Here is a 21,526-nt window from a genome sequence, read left to right as displayed (position 1 = left end):
GTAACTTTCTTTCAGTTTGGTTCATTCTGTGGTTGTTTTGTGGACTGTTTTTTTAAATTTTGGTTGATGTGGTTATTTTCTATTATTTTATTGACACTTTATCATTGTTTTGTGGCTGTTTTTGATATTTTAGGCATTTATTTTCTTCTTTTTTTGTCTTTTTAAATGACTGCATGGTCTCTTTGTGATCATTTTGTGGTTGTTATTAATTATAAGTTTCGATGCATCTGTTTTAAAGGCCTCGTGAACCATCATCAAGGATTTCACTGAAAACAAATATGACTTATAGAAAGGCTGCAGGAGATAGTCACTGAACTGTAGACTGCTTAAACAGCTATGCAATCAACAAGAATAAAATAAACAGAACTCAGGGTGAGCTATAACAAAGTCACACAGTGTTTTTATTTAAAAGGAGATTTGATTGTAGCTCGGTGGCTGTGCGAGTGTCAGTTAGTGGCTGCAAGCTGGGAAAACAATAGTTACAAAGCTGCTGAGGCAGAAATGAGCATTATATTTTGATCTTCTGGCTGACACGCTGCAGGTTTGTCTCTCAAGGATGCACCACTGACACCGTGTGGTGGTGCAGAGCGTTGCTTCATCACAGACACAGAAGGAAGAAATCCAGGTACAAAGAAGCCTGAAGGTTCATTTGGCTCTGATAATTTTCTTGTTTAATGGCTGCGAGTTTGTGACATAAAAGGCAGTGAATCCAAATGATGGCAATGGAAATTATTTGAAGTTTGCTCGCTTCCTTGAAAACTGCCTCCATTCTGGTTAGTGGACAGTGAGATGAAAATCGCTCGAGTGTTCAAATCAGCTCTCCAAATTATTAGAAGTTACTGTACTTTTGTCATTAACGACCTCCCGACAACCTATATCAGGGGGGTCAAAGATAAGGCCTGGGGCCTAGAATCAGGTCGTCAAAGATGGGTCTGTGCCACTGTATAGCTTTGGAAAATGTGACATTCATCCTACATTACATTTTCTGTGAATTAACAAAAACTTTCAGTTTTATAATCACAGGACAGTCTGGCCAATTAGCTACAGAACTTTTTCTGTAATTTTCTGTAACTTGTGTCTTAGTTGATCCCCAAACTGTCGTGCTGACAGATCTCTTTCATTTACTAGCAGCTTTTCTTTATGTAGGTCATCATGGTCAAGGATTTCACTGAAACCATTGGATACTGTGATTTATTTAAAGTATACAACATATAGTCGCTGAACTCTAGAAACTCTTTAAACACCTATGCAAATCAACAGAATAATGGAGTCCCGTGTCAAAATGCTCATTGGCAGTTAGCTAAAGTGTTTACAAAAGCAAAAGCATAATAAACTGTAGTGTCTAGTTTCAATGAAATGTATTCAGCAAACAATAAACAGGTTCAACAACACTTGGAGTGATTCCGCATTCTGATAAATTAATTTTAATGACACAAAAAGAAAGAATCTGTGGAAGATAATCTTTACATAATGCATGCTAATCTGCAACAACAGACCAGGTCTTCCTTAAAAACTCACATTTGTAGTTAGCAAAAAGGATTTTGTTAACACTCATCATTTTCAAGGAGTCAGGTTTTGTGGTGCATGTAGGAACATTCGTGAGAAATCAAACAAAACATGAGTAGCTTTCTTGATTTAACTGAATTTGTAAATCACTGCTTCAATGATTTCATATGATTGTTAAATCTAAACCGCTTGTGCTCCTTCAACAGGAAGTGCTTCCATAAACTTCACTCTGATGATGTAATCACTCGGATGGACATGCTGCTCATGGCTCTTCTCGCTGCAGGATTTTCCCAGGATTCATCAGGTTGTTTGGGTCGAGGGTGTCCTTGAGACTCCGCATGACCTGGATGCCCACAGGTCCCATCTCCTCGCACAGCAGCGCCCTTTTTCCTAAACCCACTCCGTGCTCTCCTGTACACGTACCATCCATGGCCAGGGCTCGCCTGCAAGAAGCAAATACATTTTTTTAGGAGCAAAAAGTTTGCAAGTTTTCTGAAGCCTTTACAAATGTTTCAGAATTTTTCACTTTCTATCCACAAACATTCATATGAAAGTAATCGCTGTGAGTGAGAAGCTCAGGCTGTTTTTTCTTGGCTCTATATTACGTAATACAGAGTGTATATTTTTAATATGGCCAATTCATGGTCCACAGCACAGAAGCCCCACCCACCTGCTTTTGGAAAAGGGGCAGCCAATCAGAAGAAAGATGGCTTAAAAGGAGAAGGACAGGAGTTAGAGTTGTTTCGTGCATTGGAGTCTCCGCTGCCTTCGCTCAGGTCTAATTCAGGTGAGCTGTGGCTTTCTTCCATCTAATCCTCTATGCCATTACCCTCTGTGGTCTGATCCTGACCCTGGCATAGCTGGTGGTGTTTAAAGTCTTTAAAAACAGATTTTGAGAAGATTGTATTGGTATATAGCTAAAACCCTCCATCTACAAAAAGACAGCCCACAAGTCTTTGCAAGTCCCAAGACTTAAACGTTTGGCCCTCTGGAATCAATATTAACCGAGAGAGATGGGGGAGAGCGCCATTCAAACGGGGAGGAATTTGTTTGAAGATAAGCAAGCGGAGTGAGGAGGATTACGGCGAGTGTGGGGAGGATTACGGTGAAGAGAAACGTGTTGAAGAGAGACTGACAATGAAGGTAATAACAAGGAAAGTTGCTAAAATGGAGCAGTGAGGCCAGGCTGCCTGACAGGTACATGAGGCATACGCGCTCAACCAATAAGACTTGAAAAAATGGAGATTACTGTTAGTAAGAACATCTGGTATTCAGTAACAGTGTGTGTCTGTCTGATGGGATCTGAAGGAAGCATAAATAAAACATTACAGCAGCTGTCAGGTGGTTCGAGGCTCCGGTCTATGTCTTTTGCTAGTACAATAAATGCTTTTTAATGGTAATTTTACAGCGTTATCATATAGCTGATTACTACTGTATGCGATAACAACCTTTTCAGAGGAGTGTTTGTTCAGATACACGTTAAAAACTGTCAAGATTACTCTGTAATCATTTTATCACTTTGATCATGTTAACGACATCTGCGAGCTCAGTCACAGGGGTGGGCGGAGCTTTAAAGTCTCCCCTCGAGCTGCACAGAATACAGAGCTGGTTTCAACTTGAAGCTGGTCCATGTGGGCATGAACTGTACGTGCTGTGTGGGAGAGTCCACACAGGAAGCAATGCACAGCGATACCAGAGGCCATATTAGACAGCCAACGACATTCAAAAACACAATACTGGCAATGAGAACTGCACACATTACAAGATAAACTTTTATTAACTTCAAGGCCAGAGCCTGAAGCAACTACCAGTGGGGGGCACGGGATAACTTTGACTAAAACATGAGAGGGTAGAGAACATATGACAGGCTGGTGACCGACCGTCAGCTTCAAAGCAGCATGTCAAGTGCGAGTCGCCTCATATGGACGCAGCTTAAGTTCCTGGACAACTTTATTACCCATCATATGTCCATACAGTGACTCCAGTTAGGGTGAGGTCTGCTTACAAATGACAAACTAGAATAAAATGTCTGCTGATTAAACACTGTACATTTATTTGTTTGAACGAGTCAGAGATATGTGTGTCCTCACATCCTGTTAATGTCAACCCTGAAGCAGTGAACGGCTCGATGGATGGCGACAATCTTCCAGAAAAACAAGTGAAATCCTGACTGGTAGAAGATTTGTGAGTGAGTGAGAGGTGACACCCTACCTAGCCAGTCTCTCAGTGAACAGGTGGACTCTGTGCATCTCCTCGGGGTTGTTTGGATCCACCACCATCAGACAGTGGAAATTCCCATCGCCCACGTGGCCTGCTATGGGACCTGAGGGCAGAAGCCATCCACATTCAATACAGTGCAAAAAACGTCCCATTTTTACATCCCGTTCTTCTTCTGTGCTTTTCTGATGCGTCAGTGCATCTGAGTCTAGTTTTTGTTTTGTGGGTCTAAAAAACCCAGACGTGATCAGTGGTGTGAGAGATAATCGGGTTCTCCAACATAATTCCTACCCACCTTACTTGTCGGGGTTCCTGTGAGTTTATTCTCTTTCCCAAAATAACAAACAAGTTTAAGGTTTGTGGTTTTGACACAGTTGAGGAAATCAAGTGTGCCTTACAGACAGTACCTGGTGTTATTCAACACTGGATTTTATAGATTCTGATAAAGATATCCTTTTTGGCTGATGTTTTATCGATTTACACAAAGGGTTGGAGTTAAGGTAAGACAGGGTTATTATTTTTTATAATTTCAGCTACTCACCGTAAAGATGAAGCTGAAACAAAGTGGATCTATGTTGTAAAAGCATTTTTAAATTACACCAGAATGAGCCCTACATTCTGGAGCTTAACAAGAGTTCCTGTATTTAAAAGTTGTAGTATTAGGAGTTAAGTCTCATTGATCCCTTAGACCTCAAAGTGCTTCCTTCAGTTCAAATATGCACCTCAAACTACACGTTTTAATCAACCTTCCTGCAGCTTCTCTACTCCACCGCATGGGTCAGCTGACCAACCCAGTTCACAGAAAGCTCACTCAAACTGTTTCACTGAAATCCCAAAAAGAAAGAAATTATTTTCTTTTTATAAATTTCTATTATTTTTTTCTAACAGTAAAGATAAATGCTTTGAGGAATAAGAGAGATTCAAGTGCTTTGAATGAACAACATGGTGTAAAATTCAGCTGTGGGTAAAATTCAGCTGTGGGTAAAATTCAGCTGTGGGTAAAATTCAGCTGTGGGTAAAATTCAGCTGTGGGTGTGCTTTTCAGCATGAAGTCAAGTGGATATAACTGTGCTCACCTGTAAGTCTGTTCTCAATCAGGTCCTCCTTTGTCTCCACAATAATTTGAGGCAGTCGAGACAGAGGAACACACACATCTGTAGAGTAGGCCTGCACGCGCACACACACACACACACACACACACACACACACACACACACACACACAGGGAAGATAAGGTCACGATATTGGAAAGGCATCAAGCAGGTGTCTTGTGCAATCTTCAGGATTTAAAACGTTAATAAAGTGAGACATAAAAGTGCCTCCGAGCAGTGACTGTGTTAGTGTAGCACAGCGCTGTCACACAAAGCCTCACTATTAAAAGGCAACATATCCAACAACCTCAACTCTAATGGTACTGAGTTTTCACACAGCAGTCATAAGTTATAATAATATCACACTGCAGGCTGAAGAGTGTGTAATCCCTTTGGAGCAATATTACATCTGCCCAACACGAGAGCCCTCTCACACTGTAATACACCTTCTTCTTTTCACCTTCCTTAGTGTTAGTGTGGAGCAAAGGTGTTTTGGTGTACAGTTAGTTCCATAAATGTTTGGACCGTTACACTCTTTTGTGTAATTGTACTCCATCACAGTGGGTTTTAAATCAAACTGTCAAAATATGATTAAAGCTCTTTATCCCACAAACGAGGTGAAACAGCAGAGGAGAGAAACAAGGCACATAGTTTATTAGGGGTGGAACCCTCTAACCTCAAGATACCAAGCAAACAAAACACTAGAACTGCAGCAGCCAATAAGATACGACCACGCACTGTTTAGTTCACTGCTCAAAAATTAAAGGAACACTTTGAGGCCTCAATGGAAAAAAATCGTGCTGGATATCTATAATGATATGGACTGGGTAATGTGTTAAGAAAGAAAGGATGCCACATTGTTTGATGTAAATGAAAATAATCGACCAACAGAGAAAATCATGCTCGAAGCCGGTGCACCTGAAGCAGGTGACTTTGTTTACCTTGCAGCCCGGTCTGAGAGCCAGAGCAGCGTACCAAGCGTCATGACGAGCTTTCCACAACCGATTCCGTGTTTCCGTATCTCGAGCCCACTGAAAGTCTGACCCTCCGTTACTCTGAGTGATGTCCTCTGTAGAAACACACACACTGACCTTCAATGGGAGTTTGCTTGCTTTCAGTAAATCACATTACATCGAAACTTTAACCCAAAAGAGAAAATCTGCCTCCACTTCCACAACACTGCTGTTATGTGAATATTAAAGCAGTTGCCTTGTCAGAATAAATAAGAAAATTAGTTTTCAGAAACACTGTCCTGAGATCCCACGGATGGACCAACCAGTTTACAAATAATAATAAGCTTTGTTGGACACATCCCCTCACAGACAAATATTTGTGACTACTGTTAACATCTACGACAGTCTACAACGAAACAGAGGACCCTGAAATGTTTACAAATGGTTCACTTTTCATGTCCCATTTTTAGGGACGTCCTGGCCTGGGAAACTAATGCTAAAGCTCAATATCTTTCAGAAACTGCTTTATCTAATGGGAGAACATCTGGTCTGATATCAGCACACTCACACACCAGCTGTTTTGACCTGCTCCTGGAGGCTTTGTTCTGAGCCGTGGAACTCCAGGAACAGAGTTGGGGTCACGGGGTAGGACAGAGAGCTGAACCTGTTGCACGCATCAATCATCACATCATCCAGAAACTCTGGATCACACACACACACACACACACACACACACACAGGACAAACACACAATGAAAGGAAATGTAGGTAACATGAGTCTAAAGTCATTCAGTTGCATCATTGCTGCGCAGGTTCCAGCTGTCAATAATTGGTATTGATCTAATTTTCATCTCTAGTTTGAGGATAAATTCCTCTGTTCTGGATTTTATCCGGTCTCTAAGCGATGCTGTATGAATCCTGCTTCCGGGTCCTAAACTACTCTGCATTTATTAAGGCTGCTGTGTTTTAACATGTTTTAATGTTTTGTATCTTATTCTATTTACGCTGAACAAGCCCCTAAAAACAGTCAGTGATCACTGTCAGCCTCTCTGATTTTATTACCACTGTTCATTTTAAAGCTCAATTTAAAACCTTACGCTGTAACTACAGCCCAGCCCATGCAGCAGTATATTAATGACTGACCTCGTATTGTGGATGGATTATCTCAGTTGTTCTCCTGACTGAAGTTCGGTCCGTTTAGGATCCTGCCATGTGATTACATTTGTCCCTAACCATCGGGAACCCTCACGTTAACGAGTGGAAAAAAGTTAGCGTTCATCCTCCAGCTTCACTGTGTTTATGTTATGCTAACATAGCTGTGTCACTAGTGATCACGTAGCACATGATTATATACCAGCTAGCCAAACTTCAGTAACCCTACAATCGTCACTGCTGTTTAGTTTCCTGTCTTCATTTATGTTGGAAGTGATAGCAGAGCTGTAAGTTTGAATTTTTCAGAAATCCCTCAGTCAGAACATGGTATATCATGTTTAGATGGAAACTAGCGAGCTAACTTCCTGCTAACTTTGAACTCCGTTAAACTTCATAAATCCTGTTTTCATGGATGCCTGGATGTTAAACCTAATTGTTACACACTGATCATTTTATTAAGGATGAAAGAGTTTAGACAGTTTGTAACTCTCAGTGATGTCACAGTGTTCGTTTGACTTTGGGGCCTGAAGCAGAGTTTGGACCCGGAAACATGAGGTCAGACACAGAGACCGGTTTACCACACCCACTGCAACAATCGCTTTTCTAAAAAGAGCAATAAAGTTTTGTCTCTTCCTCATTATGTCTATAAATCCTTTTGTGTCTGTTTTCTCCACGACTGAGGCTTACGCTAACAGAGGAGACAATGCGTTTACATGATGTACAGTGAAGATAATGATGGGAATAATAGAATTGAGAGAAATACATAAATAAGGAATATTTAAGTGATCAGTTATGTTTTCACCATTTTCACCTTTAAATAGTATTTCGAGCTTTTTAGATTAGAGTACTGGACCCTCAGCTTTTGATCCACTGACCTTATCCTGTGAAACTTTGGCCATGTTTGAAATGTTTGTTTTTGAGTGCATTTTGCTAACATCATTAGGCAAATACGTATTTAATAGTTCAAAATAATCCAGAATTATTCCTTAACATTGAGCCCTCTGCAGCACAGTGTGCCGTTATTTTGCATTATTTCCAGGTTTCCTGCTCACCGATGCGAGCGATGGGCACTCCGGCTTGTAGCGTCTGCACTGTGCTGTCTACAGCAGCCTGGACGGAAGGAAATGAACAGACCGCTGACACCATGGCCTCTGGGATACCATAGAGGCGTAATGTGGTCTTAGTGATGATCCCCAGGGTCCCCTCTGAGCCTACAAACAGGTTTGTCAAGTTATAGCCAGCTGACGTCTTCCTGAGGAGAGAAACCAAAGACAGAAGTAAAGATAAGAGGCTTTCAGGATCATAACGATACATCACATTTGGCTGATGAGTACCTGGGACGGCGGCCCTTCCCGGCAGTGTGTACGATGCTCCCATCAGCCAACACTACCTCCAGGTTCATAACATTTTCCCTCATAGTCCCATAACGCACTGCATTAGTACCAGATGCACTGGTGGCAGCCATACCACACAGAGATGCATCAGCTCCAGGATCTGAGACAAACAAAGCACATAACCAGGGTTTGGTCGGTTATTAAAAAAAGGATACATCTGTAATCTGACAGTAACTTTGTTTAACCCAGATATTTACAACTTGGGACAACTGCGGTGACCACTTGTGAATAAGAGGGCAGCTGTCATGAACTTTAATATTTTAACATGCTAACTGAGGCCTGTAGCACATGCTCACAGTTGCTGATGATCAGTTAATGAAGTGCATTTGATTAGCAGTACCTGGCTGCTACCTACTCTCTTAGTTGTTTACAGAGAAGCAAAGATTCCTGTGCATGTGAAAAAAACCCTAAAAATATCCTGCATTGAAGTATTATTTAGGTATTTTCATCATTCCTTTTAACACTACCATCATAGTTGGGGGTTTTATCATGACATTATATTATTATATTATATAATATCAATATATTTTATAACCAATCAGCATCAACATCATACAACATCACTAATTCTGTGCAGTAGTTTTTCTTTCATCTTTTGGTACAACTTGTACTGACAGGTCACACCAAGGCCAAGATAACTAGCAGCTGTTCTCTTGGTTATTGCTGCTATGACGATCACAAAAACCCCAACCCCGACCGCCGGCCCTAAACTGAACACTCATGTCAAAAGTGTTGACTTAATGCATCTGTGTGAATCCCTGTGAACATCCTGACTGACCAACAGGAAACCAGAGGCCTGTGTCTCGCAGGTATGCATTAAGAGCCTTCCGAGTCACACCAGGCTCCACCGTCACATCAAAGTCCTCTGGGTGGAGATCCAGAACCTGTTCCATGTTCCTTAAGCTGAAGCACACACCCCCCTGAAGGATGATGACACAAACAAACACAGGAAGTAAGACTTACGACAGTTATCACCAAGATGATATCCTGCTGATTATTGCTGTTACTAAAGATGTTAACTGTTCTAAGTGGGAGAAAGTATCACCACACAAATATCTCACCTTCACAGCTCCAACCCCTCCCTCCAAGCCAGTCCCAGTGCCAAAAGGGATGATGGGAAGGCGGTGCTTGTGGCAGACCTTTGCCAAGGCACTGACCTCCTCCACACAACGTGGAAACACCACCACATCTGGAGGACGGCATCTGCACAGAAATAATGCAATGCTGTCACATTCAATTTTTTCTACTTCTCGAAAGAACGACACCCGTTCTTCCCATTGCTCCCAGTAGCTAAGCCAGAAACCACAGCTCACCACACACGTGTTTGCTCTCTCAGGTTGTATCTCCCTGTAAGAGTGCGTTAGATGTTCAGGCTACCACATCAGGTGTTCCCACTGTGTTTCATTGTTGTGCCCCAATAAAGGTGTGTGAATCTACATGTTCTCATGCTATAATCAGTAAAGAATGCATCTTCTCAAATCACAGCTTCAGGTCATTGGGTGCAGTTCCGGGTCACACCGCTTCACTTCTGTGGATTTGTAAACATGGCTGTGAACAACGCTGTAGCAGTGATACTGAGGGAGGAAATCAAACCTGTTGTAAAAAAAGCCAGTACGAGTGGTCCCCGCTTTAGAGACAGTTATTTTTTCTTTCTTCCGAAGACAGCGGGAGAGCTTCGTCCTATTCTCGTCCTGTGAGTTTTGAATAAATACCTGCGGATGTACACGTTCAGCATGCTAACACTCAGACAGCTTTCTAATGCAGTTTTCCAGGTGGTTGATTTACAACTATTAATCTGACAAATGCTTACTTCCATGTGGCAACCACCCCACAGGCAGTTTCTGAGGTTTGCATTTGCCTAAGAATACCTGGTGCTGCCATTTGGGACGTCTCTCACTCTTCGCACCTTCGCAAATGTGCTGAGGCAGCATTTAGATGCAGTGGTCGCTTTGCTCACTGCCATGCCGTCATCACACAGATGCAGCCATTTATACCTGCCACTACGGCGCTGCAGTATTCTAGCAAACCATAGGGGTCGCGACTCAGACAATATCGTGTCATGTGTGCTGATAAGGAGGGGAAGGAGACAAAACCAGAAGCCAGGACTTTTTCAAGGTTTTTGCAAAGTTCTTTCCACAAGCTCAAGTTCTTAAACAGTTGCAAAAGGTGCATGACCAACTGACACGCCACAAAGATTGTACCGCGCGACACAGGATGTGTGGTCAAAATTGTCATCAGACACAACCGACATGTTGGCCTTAGCTCAGAGAGAGGGGATGACTGGGTACTACATGCTTTATATAATATAACACAAAGCAGGAGAAAATCTAGTGTTGCATTGGCCGGGAATCGAACCCGGGCCTCCCGCGTGGCAGGCGAGAATTCTACCACTGAACCACCAATGCGTGCTGCAGCAACTTTTGCACAGAAGACAGTGGGTGAGCCGACTGACACTTGTGTATTTCACATTATTCAAGCATTCTCTGTATTTTATGATTATGAGACCAAGGGTGACGCTGACTGAAACTAAAACTGGAGAACAGCTGACATGTTAGTCATGTTAGGGGCTAGACAAAGACCTGTTCAGATAACCCTTAAAATAAAAAAATCAAGGGGCCCATGCTCTGTTCAGGATCCTGACCTGAAGGCGGTCCTGTGGGGCTGCCACACACAGGAGGTGCAGGCAGGAGTTTGGTGCTTTGTGAATTGGATGGCGGCCTAAGACAAAAGTCCTGTCACTTTTCTGGTGGGGAAGCAGCCTGAGCTGGTGCATGTGGTTGGGAGACACTGACTAAATATAGTTGAGTTCACCCTAATGCACAGCTCAGGGGCTGGACTCAATTTCTCTCCAGAGTTACCCTAGGTAAGAGACGATGGGCAGTGGTGGGTATAATTGTATCTACCCAGCTGACTACGTGTACTTTAGGGTTTTCCCAATGGGTCCTGTTATACCCCATGGTTACAATAAAGCCATTTTTGCCATCTTACATGGAAAAACTTCCACATCGAGTATATTTGTTCTATCGCTCACCGTTAATTGCTTACTGTAGGAACTTCTGCAGGGAAAATAGACAGTGGCCCCTCTGGCCAGTTGCACATTTAAGTATATAGATTAAAGTCTTCTTTCTTGAAACACTTCATTTTAACACTAGGGGAACAAGATCTGTCAATGTTGGTTTTCTGGCTAACAGAGAAGCAGTTTTAGAGTTGTGCATTGTATAACAGATTTACACATATATAGCAGAAATACATATAGAAAAATAAGACCTGCATTGGCCAGGAATCAAACCCGGGCCTCCCACGTGGCAGGCGAGAATTCTACCACTGAACCACCAATGCTTGATGCTGCAACTTTTGCACAGAAAAAAGGGAACAGCCCTACCGGCCAGTAGCACATTTAGCATTGTTGTCAGCTCTGTGTGTGAAGGGTAAGGGTGGATCTCACTGTGAAACTGAAATCGGCTGACGACAACGCTTTTCAAGGTGTACATTAACTGAGGTAAATGATTCGCTGATTGGACACAGGTGAACCGAAAAACTTAAGGGAAGCTCGACAGAAAGCACAGTAACCAAAGTCCACTACACGAAATCAATTAACTAAACAGATTCAGCGTTTGTCGTCACAATACAATTTCCAAGTTACTTAATATCACATCCCCCAGCTTGGGCTCTGGAACTAGTTTCCTGGAGAGCAGCTGGACTTTATTTCTCTCCACAGTTATCAAGAGGCGACAGACAGCGGTGTGTATAATTGTTTCCACCTGGTTCACTGCCTGTACATTAGGGTTTTCCCAATGGGTCACGTTATTTGTGCGACAAACCACAGCTCAGTGCACCCAGCCTACTTGGAGTTTCTCGGTGTAAGTTAAAACCAACGATTACTTGGATCCTACTTCAATGGGGTACAGCTGCAGGAACTTTTGCACAGAAGACAGACAGTGGCCCCTCTGGCCAGTTATTCACATAAGAATATAGTGCTATGGCCCTTGCAGGGGCTCCTGTGCAGGAGCCCCCAAACAATGACTTGTTGTGTCCTGCCATCTCTCCTGCCTTAGGTGCCACCTAAGCTGACTCTAATTAGCAATTAAGTGTACTTAAGGTCAGAGAAAGGCGAGCTCTAGCGCCAAGTTAAGTGGCTTTATTGTCATTTCAACCATGAGCAGTTGTGCAGTGCACAGTGAAATGAGATGGTGGTCCTCCAAGACCATGGTGCTACATATAACAGGCTATCAACACAGGACTATGTAAAGTGTAAGTGTGCAAAAAAGTGACTTGACGTGTGTGTCTGAGTGACACTGCGCAGACAAGTGCTTGAAGTAGTGACGTGTGTGTGTGTGTGTGTGTGTGTGTGTGTGTGTGTGTGTATTAGTCCAGTCACTGATCTGTTTAGGACTCTGACAGCTTGGGGCAAGAAACTGTTTTACTGTCTGGCAGTGAGGGCCCGAATGCTCCGTTACGTCTTGCCAGAAGGCAGCAGGTCGAAGATTGTATGTTAGGGGTGCGTGGGGTCCTCCACAATGCTGGTGGTTTTGCGTATACAGCGGGTGCCACAGAGCCTCGTTGGTTTTTGTAGCTAGAGAGCTTTGCGTATGGTGACTGGTTTCCCCTGCTCTGTGGAGAGGACTGTTTTGGTGACTAACCCTTTTTTTTGACTCCCCGTTTAGTTTATTGACCAACATCTGGGTTTTGTTGTTTTCCTTCTCTAAAAGGTGATAGCGGCTTGCCTCTTTCAGTTTAATTTAACCATTTTGCCTCCCTGTCTCCTTTTTTCAATTTGGAGATATTTTGTTACTTCCCCCTCATCCCCTGGACCTTTTAGGGCAGGGGTGTCCAAACTTTTTTCACTGAGGGCCACATACATAAAAATATAGGAGGGGCTGGGCCACTTAGTAGAAATTAGGTATATAACCTTAACTGTAGTGTATTAAAGTTAGAAAAATCACTTAAAAGTGGTCAAATGTGTTATATTGTTGAATATAATTAAAGACAAAACTGCCTTCATCACAGCTTTCCATAAATGGATCTTTATTAATTTATTCAGAAAAAGCTTTGGTAGCTCATTCTCAGAACAGCAGCAGATTTCTTGGACAGAAGATTTACAGCACAGAGAAAAAACAATAAAGGGGAAAATGGGACGGGTACATTTCAAGCTTGTTATTTAAGTTCTTAGGCTTAGCAACACACCTATTAACGTACGTTTGAAACTGTTATCAACATTAACAGACTGAACTGGACTGAATAACAGGAGTGCATATAATTTTAGTAAATTATTCTGGTGAGTATCAGCTGCGCTGGGTATGTAAATCGGCCCATCCAGCCGCGGTGCTGATTTTACGCCACTCGTGCCAAAAATCCGGACAAATGTCACTTGATCAAGGAGCAAATCTGCATCAGATGAGATCAGCTGACTTTGCGTGTGCGTGCGCTGTGCACAGCGGTGTGTACTCTGTGTGTTAACAAGAAAAACGCATATAAGAAAGTGGTGCGCAAAAGCAGGGTAGTGACAGAATTGATGCGCATTATTGATATTTGAAGCATGTGTACCTGCACATTAACACACGGGTACTGTGGAATATATTTTTACTCACCTAAAGCCCTCGTGCTGTCGTCCACTCGCTGCAAAAAAATTAGCAGCTGTGCGGCGTCTGTGGCATCAGTGCTCGGATCGCATGCGATGGAGTAAAAATCAAAAGCACAGCTTTATCAGACAGTTGCAGTTTATTGTTGGCTGACAGTCTTCAGTGCGTGGCACAACTGTATTTCTGGACACGCTGACGTTGTTGAAGTCCTGCACTTTTTCCGGGCACATTATTTCGGTGACTTTAACGAGGCCGTGTTTTATGAGGTCTCCATCTGAAAAAGGCTCGCCATGTCTTGCGATGAGTTGGGCGACCTCATAGCTGCTATTGGAGCCTTTTCCTGGACAATTTGAGCACGAAAAAAATACTGTTGCTGACCCTGCAGGATAGCTACCCTTTGCTTTAATTTCTGCTCTCGCTCAGCACCAGTGTAGGATGCATAGGCCTGATGTTTGGTTTCATAATGACGTCGTACATTATACTCTTTCATAACTGCCACAGTTTCAGTGCAGCTCAAACAGACACACGTCCCCTTGAATTCTTTGAAGAAATATTCACTCTCCCACCGTGTCTGAAATTTTCTGCATTCACTTTCTACCTTTGGCTTCTTTGGTTCTGCCATGTTTGGTAACTTGGGGTAAATTTCTTCTGTGATTGTCCTTTTTGGTGGAGCAACTGCCTTGATCAACAGTAGCTCCCCTTGGTGTTAAAACTAAGAAGTGCAATACACTCAAGCAAAAGTTGAAGTGCGGGCCATTTTCTATTCTATTTATAAAATTACTTGAGGGCCAATTAAAAATGGACCGCGGGCCAACCGGACTTTGGACACCCCTGTTTTAGGGGAATGTAACAATAGGTTAACACTTCATTTTAACACCTAGGCAGCACAACATCTGTCAATGTTTGATTTCTGGCTAAGAGAGAAGCAGTTTTAAAGGTGGCCATTTTATAGATTCAGATTTAAAAATATAGATAGAGGGAAGAAAAGTAAACCATGCATTGGCCGGGAATCGAACCCGGGCCTCCCGCGTGGCAGGCGAGAATTCTACCACTGAACCACCAATGCGTGCTGCAGCAACTTTTGCACAGAAAACAGATGATGGCCCACAGTCCAGTAGAACATTGTTGTTTAGGGTATTCTCAGTGTTGGGAACTGTATGTGAAGAGCAAGGGTGGATCTGAATGTGAAACTGAAATTGGCTAACAACACAGTCAGTCACAAGACAATGAACAACTTTCAAAAAGTGCTCACTACTGTACCAATGCTTGGTGAACCTTAAATGCCAAACGTCATACTCCATTTCTTCCTTGGATCCTACTTCAGTTGGGCACAGAACAAAACTGTGAGATGTCCCTAGGATTTATACTGGTATGCTCAACTACTCAGAGAATCTGGAAGCTCTAAGCTTTTCAAGGTGTACATTAACTGAGGTAAATGATTAGCTGACTGGACACAGGTGAACTGAAAAACTGAAGAGAAGCTAGACAGAAAGTACAATAACCAAAAGTCTACTAAATAAAACAAATTAACTAAACAGATCTAATGTTTGTTGTCACAATAAAATTTCCCAGTTACTGAATGTCACATCCCTCATGGTAAAGTTTGGTATCATTAAACTTGAGTGACTGATTATGGTCATAAGATAAATCATTTTGTTAGAGTATTATCTTTACAGCACTGCAATAATCTTTTACAACATGACATTCAACACGTTTAGTCTTTTGTATTTTGGACTGTCAGTGAGAGAGAACAATGAATTTGTAGACGTTGCTTTAGTCTACGGTTTTTAATTCACACCAAATGTACTTTGATATGGGCTGTATCAATAAGGATATGAAAGGATTTCTCAGAAAGATAAAGAAACATAAAAAATTAAGTGAGTCTTTTGAAAAGAACCAGGAAACTGTTATGATGCACGACCATTAAGATGAGTCCCGGCCTACTAGGAGTTACTGGGTTGAATGTAAAAAGTATTGCTTGCTTATTGCGCGCTAGGAACTTTTGCAGTGGCTGGGAATCAAACCCAGGCCTCCCGCGTGGGCAGTTGGGATTGTTTAGCTCAAAAGGCCTAAACAGTTTCCTTTTCGTTCACTATGGTAGTACTAAGCTTCAGGTGTCATATTTTTGACCACCGTGACCCCTCTTGTGCTGTTGTGAGTTTGAGATGCGGCACTTCCACTTTTAAATTTCAGGAAACAGGAAAACTTATGCACCACTTGCAACAGATCTCAGCGACCCTTGTTCATTCATCAAAGGTAAAAAACGTTGTTTGAAATAAGAGTAAACCAACAGATTAATTTTTCAGGTGTATTTTAAAGGTAACAGAAGTGTCTCCTGTGATTTCATTTACTTGATTTAAGGAAGCTTCTATCGCTTGGTTAAAGACGGTTAGATTTAATCAGCTGTGGTAAAATGGCAGGGTAAATTATGAATGAACCTGTCTTAATGCATGTTCAATCTTCCAGGTAAGTAAATCCCAAAAAGTGGATTCTGTTCATCTGGACGCAGCTGTTTCAGTGGGAGAAATGTTTCATCACTCACCCAAGTGACTTCTTCGGTCTCAGCTATATAAAGGAAAATCTTTCCGGTGGCTTGTGGAGAATGATGTTGGGTACACCATATACCTGATCGAAAACCTCCTGAATGAAGAGGCAGCAAATGTTCTGTTTATTGTCTAGATGAAAAAATTATTTTCTATTATTATACTGTAGGTGCAGCCTCAGGTGTGATGATGAAGTACCTGTGCACCTCCCACAGGAGCTGGCATTTCTACTAAAGGAGACCACAGGTGAGACAAACAGAAAGGCCTGAGTCAAATCCTGGTCACTCTCCATTTTCATTTACGGTTGATGTTCAATTAAACATTTGCTTAATGCATAGATCATTAATGATAGCATAATATTCAAGATCACTTTTACATTTTGTCATCTTTTCATCACGCTCAGAATTTGCACAAATGAATTACAGAAAGGCTGCATTCATTTTTTTCAGGACCCAGTACAGATGCTGCTTGCACATCTGTCTGCAAAGTGTTCACTTTTGAAAACAGCAGTGAAGATGGTGAGTGTGTGCAGCACGTGAAAAGTTCCTAGATTTTTAGCACTAGTGATGCTGATGTAACGCTTTTTGTTTTAATTTTTTTTTTTTTTTTTTTTTTTTTTTTTTTTGTGTATTCCAACAGAAACAATATAAGAGTAACACTGCTTTTCAAATATCCATTGATTTGGGATTTAAATCCTAGCTCCTTCAGTTCAGCCAGCTATGGCTGGTTATGAGCATGACCTCAGCAGCTGGACGACTTCTTCACACCAGAAGCTGTGAATGAAGACTGAGCTTCAGGATCTTGGACTGTGGCCTGGGTCTCGACCAGTGCGTAACTCCAAGGGAACATGATTTCACTCCGGCGTCTCCCTCCACAACCTGAGCTCACAGATACAGTGGCTGACCTACCCTACCATCACCAGATTTTTTTTTTTTTTTTTTCTCCCCCCAGCTCCACCCGTTCTTTATATGGAAACCATTGTCAGGTTAAGAAACAATTACATTTGCCTTGTCTCCATGGTTGCTTTCGTCTACAAGTGGTCTCTGCTGGTGTGGGCAGGCCATTAGTAATCGTTGGCACCACTGGTCAGCATTACATCCTATCCTCATGACTCATGACTGACATGAACTGGTGTGCTGACAATCCACGATGGCTGGAGAAACTGCCCAAAAGGTTTACCGAACTTCTCCCTGCTTTTCTGACATACAAAAAGGCCATCTGCAAGTCTTTACGGATGAGCTGAGGTGGACTGACAAATCTCCAGCAGACATGGCAAAGCAAATAAACAAACTCATGCATCTCAAGTATGAGCTCACCTGGCATACCTCCATGTCACAGACTGTGTCTGGGATTCTGAGGCAGGAGCACAAGGACAGAGGAACATTGGGCAGTTACCGAAACCCCCCACAGGAGTTCAGGTCTTATGAAACTTGTCATGTCCAGTTATTACATTATGAATGAAAACTGGCGTATTGTTTCATGGATCAAGGTTCAATGTGAGATGGAAAGGTCATTGGAACCGATGTACCAGGGAATGGCCAAGAGGTACAGTGATGCAGGAGTGGAAAAAGCCGGCTACCAGAAGTGAGAAAGTGTCTGGACTATCTCCAGCTGTTCGCTGCATGTATTAAAGAGAACTTCAGACATTGTCCTGACTTGATTGTTCTGCCTGGTGGACATGTCTGACACAGGCTGTACAGTCACACAGATAAAAGACAAGCAGTCGTGTCTCTAATAATATAAATCAAACGAAGGATTATGAAGATAAAAGCTGTGAGACCCCTCTAGAGAAAGTATGGATTTTTATCATTACATGAAGATTTAAGGGCAGCACTCACAACTTTAAAAAAAAAAAAAAAAAAAAAAATCAGATTAACTGTATGCTTACCATCAGGTAGAGTTCACCTACATGTTTATATAAGAGGCTATAAAGAAGAGTGTTGATATTTTTGCATAAAATAATTTACTTATGTTTATAATCTGTTTGAATATTTATTTAAACAAAAGAAATATTGCCATGTCTTATGTACAGTATCAAATGTTTCTTCCTTATTTGCTTTTTTCTTCCATCCATCTATGTCTCTCCTCCTCCTCATAGAAAGCAGACTCCTGAAACTTTGTCTCTGTATAGAGAGTACACTTTCGAAGGGCAGCAGATATATTTTCCTGCCACTCCAGGGAAGCCCGTATGAAGGTATGGGCTATTTGGTCCCCGTTTCACATCCCTGTGGCTGAATCTGCAGAGGTGGCCTGATTATTGGGATTCTGGTCTTTTCCTCCACCCTCTTCTTGGTAGCATCCGATTCCCTCAGCAGCATAACTTTGATGTACCTTCTTTGAACAATAGAAATATGGCACAGGCCCTCGCTGGTAAAAATAGTGGATGGAAGATCCATCTGTCTCATATTGGGACTTGGGCTGTCCACAGGCAAGACAAATCTTTGTCTACCTCCTTTTTTTTTTCCTCAGGTTTCTCCTGGTGTTGCTTCTAAGATGCCTTCCACAGTCTTCTCTATTGAGTCTTTGTGTCAGAGGTGTAGGCAGGGCAGGAGGAGGTGGGTTAAAGTAAGCTGGCTCCATGGTGACCACAGGAACACTAGGTGTCTCACTCTCTTCTGTGAGTCTGCAAAAGTTTTTCTGGGCTTGTGTTCAAAGAAGAACTGGTGTTGAGAGGCTTAGCCATGTGCTTCACATAACGGGATATCTGTAGCTTGGATGTGCGGTGCAGCAAGCTGTTGGGATCTGTAGCAGAACGATGGACCATGTTTGCATAAGCTTGAGGATGTCTTTCTTCCCATGGTGCTTTTGCAGCAAGTCATCTATTACCCCTTTCATGGGTCGTGTCCAGCGTGTGTGGTCCAGCACAAAAACCTGTCCACCTGTCTTTATAGGTCCAGTGCAAGCACTCATAAAGGTAGCTCTCATAGCTCTCGACAAAGGTAGAGCTTTCTGGGAAACAATAGTAATAGTTCAGTGGTTGCTCATGTCATGTAATAAATTAATACTAATAATAAATTAATAATTATACAGAACTGTTTGACAATATTATTATTTTAACCTACCCACGACTGTTGTAGGTTGCTGGATGTCTTCTGATGGTATCTCCTGCTTTAAAAGTGCACTAGCAGAGAATGGGTGGGTCACAGGTGGTGATGGTGCGTGTGATGCCACGGCTACCTGGAGGAGTGTCCCACTGCTGGAACTTGAAGTTGGGCAGAGAAAGGTTTTGGAAGAGAGGATGGGGGCTGAAGGGTACCCGGTTCATCTTCTGGGTTTGTTTGTCCCTGTTCAAAGAGATTGGAGGGCAGCCTGGCTCTCTGTATTCAAGTCCAAATCTCTCTCCAGTGTCTCTGTCAGACAGGTTAAGTGCAGGGTACTTCACCTGACCGGTCACTCTACTGGAGGCTGCATTCAACTCTGCCACTAGAGCTGGATCAAAAACAGAAGGCGGAATGACACCTGGCTGCTTACGGTCCACTAGTCTTTGGTAGTTCCGTTGTGCCACCCCTGTCATGTTCTGGGCCTTGAATAATTCAGTGGATACATGAGTCCCAGTGATCCACTGGGCCTGGCGAAAACTGTAACCCTCCGGCTGTGAAGTGCATCGGAAGGGAATCCAGATGGGGTCCTTAGCGCCTTCACCAGGGACATGGTTCAGCTAAAGAGTCCCACCATACCTAAACATTACACCCTCTGAAAGTTCAGGGTCACTGAGGCAACCACAAGGAACATGCACTCTCTGTATGCACCACACCTTCAGCATGGATGGCTTAAAGAGTGGGACGTTGTTGGAGTCTGTGGCCAGGTGAAAATTGTTGAGGATTCTTTCCCACTCAGCAGCTGTAAGCAGCTCTGTGGGTTGTGGTATTTTGATCCTGCAGTGCTCTTGTATATGTTGCTTAGTGCGATTAGCAGGATGGATACAACAGAACTTATAAGCATCTTGGAGCCTCTTCAGGTTCGCCTGATCAACCACTGAGAAGGCAGCAGAGAGAAGCTGGCAGAAAGTGCTGATCAACGGATCGTGCTCAGAGGTGAATTCCCACAAAAATCGCCTCAGGCAGTGGAACAGGTCAAGTTTCACAATAATGTTGCGATTGTATTTGGTTTGAGGCCCTAGCAACAATAGCAGGAGTAGTCAAAGGAGTTTGCAAAGAAAAGCGTCTGGACTTCTTTAGTAGTTTTCCAGGCATCCCACGATAGTTTCACCAGGGATGCAGTCTGGGATCCTAAATGGAGCACAGCAAAAAGTTCACCTACATGTTTATATTACTGTGTATGCTTACTTGATGGTAAGCATAAAAAAAGCTGAGTGCTGCCCTTAAATCTTATCTTATTTCTAAATCGCTTCATGTAATGACTTGAAGTGTCATGCATCACAGACTGCATTACAGATTACATGAACTTCTGTGTGGACAGCACCGTACCCAGCATAAAGGTACCGTGTTTTTCTAACAACAAGCCATGGATAAATCCTGAAATTAAGGCTCTCCTCAAGGAGAAGAAGAGTCTTTTAGATCTGGAGACAAACAGGAGCTGAGAGTTGTTCAGAAGAAGCTGAAATGGAAGATAAGGCAAGGGAAGGAAAACTACAGGAGGAAGATGGAAGAGCAGCTGCAACAGGACAACATCAGAGGGGTTTGGAACAGCCTGAAGACAATCTCAGGACAAAAACCAACCCCCCAGGCTGCAGGAGACTTGGGGTGGCTGAATGACCTAAATAAATATTTTAACAGGTTTGATCAACCACCCACCCCTCCCCCAGCATCGTCCCCCCTGCTGCAATCTCCTTCATCTTCAGGGACTGCCTGTCCTTCATCTCAGGACTTCACACCTCTCAGCTTCACACCTCCCAGCTCCCAGTCATTACACCCACCCCCAGCTTCTGTGGACTCCAACATACACCCCCCTCCCCCAAAATCCACTCTTTCTATCTCAGCACTTCAAGTGAGGAACGAGCTTCGCAAGATCAAGGTGCGGAAGGCTGCAGGTCCAGATGGCATCAGCTCCAGGCTCCTGAGGTGCTGCGCAGATGAACTGTGTGGCATCCTAGGATATCTGTTCAACCTGAGCCTGTCACTGGGGGAAGTA

The 21,526-nt window shown here is 42.9% G+C and overlaps 1 protein-coding gene, 2 long non-coding RNA genes and 3 other non-coding genes across 6 annotated transcripts in view; 1 reads left to right on the top strand and 5 right to left on the bottom strand.

Moving 5' to 3' along the window:
* Positions 1-1,173: 1,173 nt before the first annotated feature.
* The window catches only part of ldhd (lactate dehydrogenase D), a 34,828-nt gene continuing 14,475 nt past the window's right edge, over positions 1,174-21,526 (bottom strand). Inside the window, exons 3-11 of the mRNA XM_013265573.3 lie at positions 9,375-9,516; positions 9,092-9,233; positions 8,254-8,413; positions 7,972-8,171; positions 6,340-6,468; positions 5,756-5,883; positions 4,800-4,890; positions 3,718-3,829; positions 1,174-1,949 (exon numbers count right to left, since the gene is read on the bottom strand). Of these exons, the coding sequence (XP_013121027.1) occupies positions 1,769-1,949; positions 3,718-3,829; positions 4,800-4,890; positions 5,756-5,883; positions 6,340-6,468; positions 7,972-8,171; positions 8,254-8,413; positions 9,092-9,233; positions 9,375-9,516 (1,285 nt within the window). The 3' untranslated portion in view covers positions 1,174-1,768. The remainder of the gene's footprint in view (positions 1,950-3,717; positions 3,830-4,799; positions 4,891-5,755; positions 5,884-6,339; positions 6,469-7,971; positions 8,172-8,253; positions 8,414-9,091; positions 9,234-9,374; positions 9,517-21,526) is intronic.
* Positions 10,648-10,718, bottom strand: trnag-gcc (transfer RNA glycine (anticodon GCC)). The gene has a single exon. It is a non-coding gene; the product is annotated as a tRNA-Gly (tRNA).
* Positions 11,582-11,652, bottom strand: trnag-gcc (transfer RNA glycine (anticodon GCC)). Its single transcript has one exon. It is a non-coding gene; the product is annotated as a tRNA-Gly (tRNA).
* Positions 14,646-17,229, top strand: LOC109202767 (uncharacterized). The gene is made up of 3 exons (XR_002062692.2): positions 14,646-16,681; positions 16,885-16,953; positions 17,075-17,229. It is a non-coding gene; the product is annotated as an uncharacterized LOC109202767 (long non-coding RNA).
* On the bottom strand, positions 14,888-14,958 carry trnag-gcc (transfer RNA glycine (anticodon GCC)). Its single transcript has one exon. It is a non-coding gene; the product is annotated as a tRNA-Gly (tRNA).
* On the bottom strand, positions 17,375-20,952 carry LOC112847424 (uncharacterized). Its single transcript, XR_003220964.1, has 2 exons — positions 19,498-20,952; positions 17,375-19,384 (listed from the first exon to the last, which is right to left on the bottom strand). It is a non-coding gene; the product is annotated as an uncharacterized LOC112847424 (long non-coding RNA).

The sequence above is a fragment of the Oreochromis niloticus genome, linkage group LG7 (genome assembly GCF_001858045.2).
Source record: "Oreochromis niloticus isolate F11D_XX linkage group LG7, O_niloticus_UMD_NMBU, whole genome shotgun sequence".
Classification (NCBI taxonomy): domain Eukaryota; kingdom Metazoa; phylum Chordata; class Actinopteri; order Cichliformes; family Cichlidae; genus Oreochromis; species Oreochromis niloticus.
The sequence above is the reverse complement of the archived record's forward strand: the minus strand, read 5'-3'. Positions and strand labels throughout refer to the sequence as shown.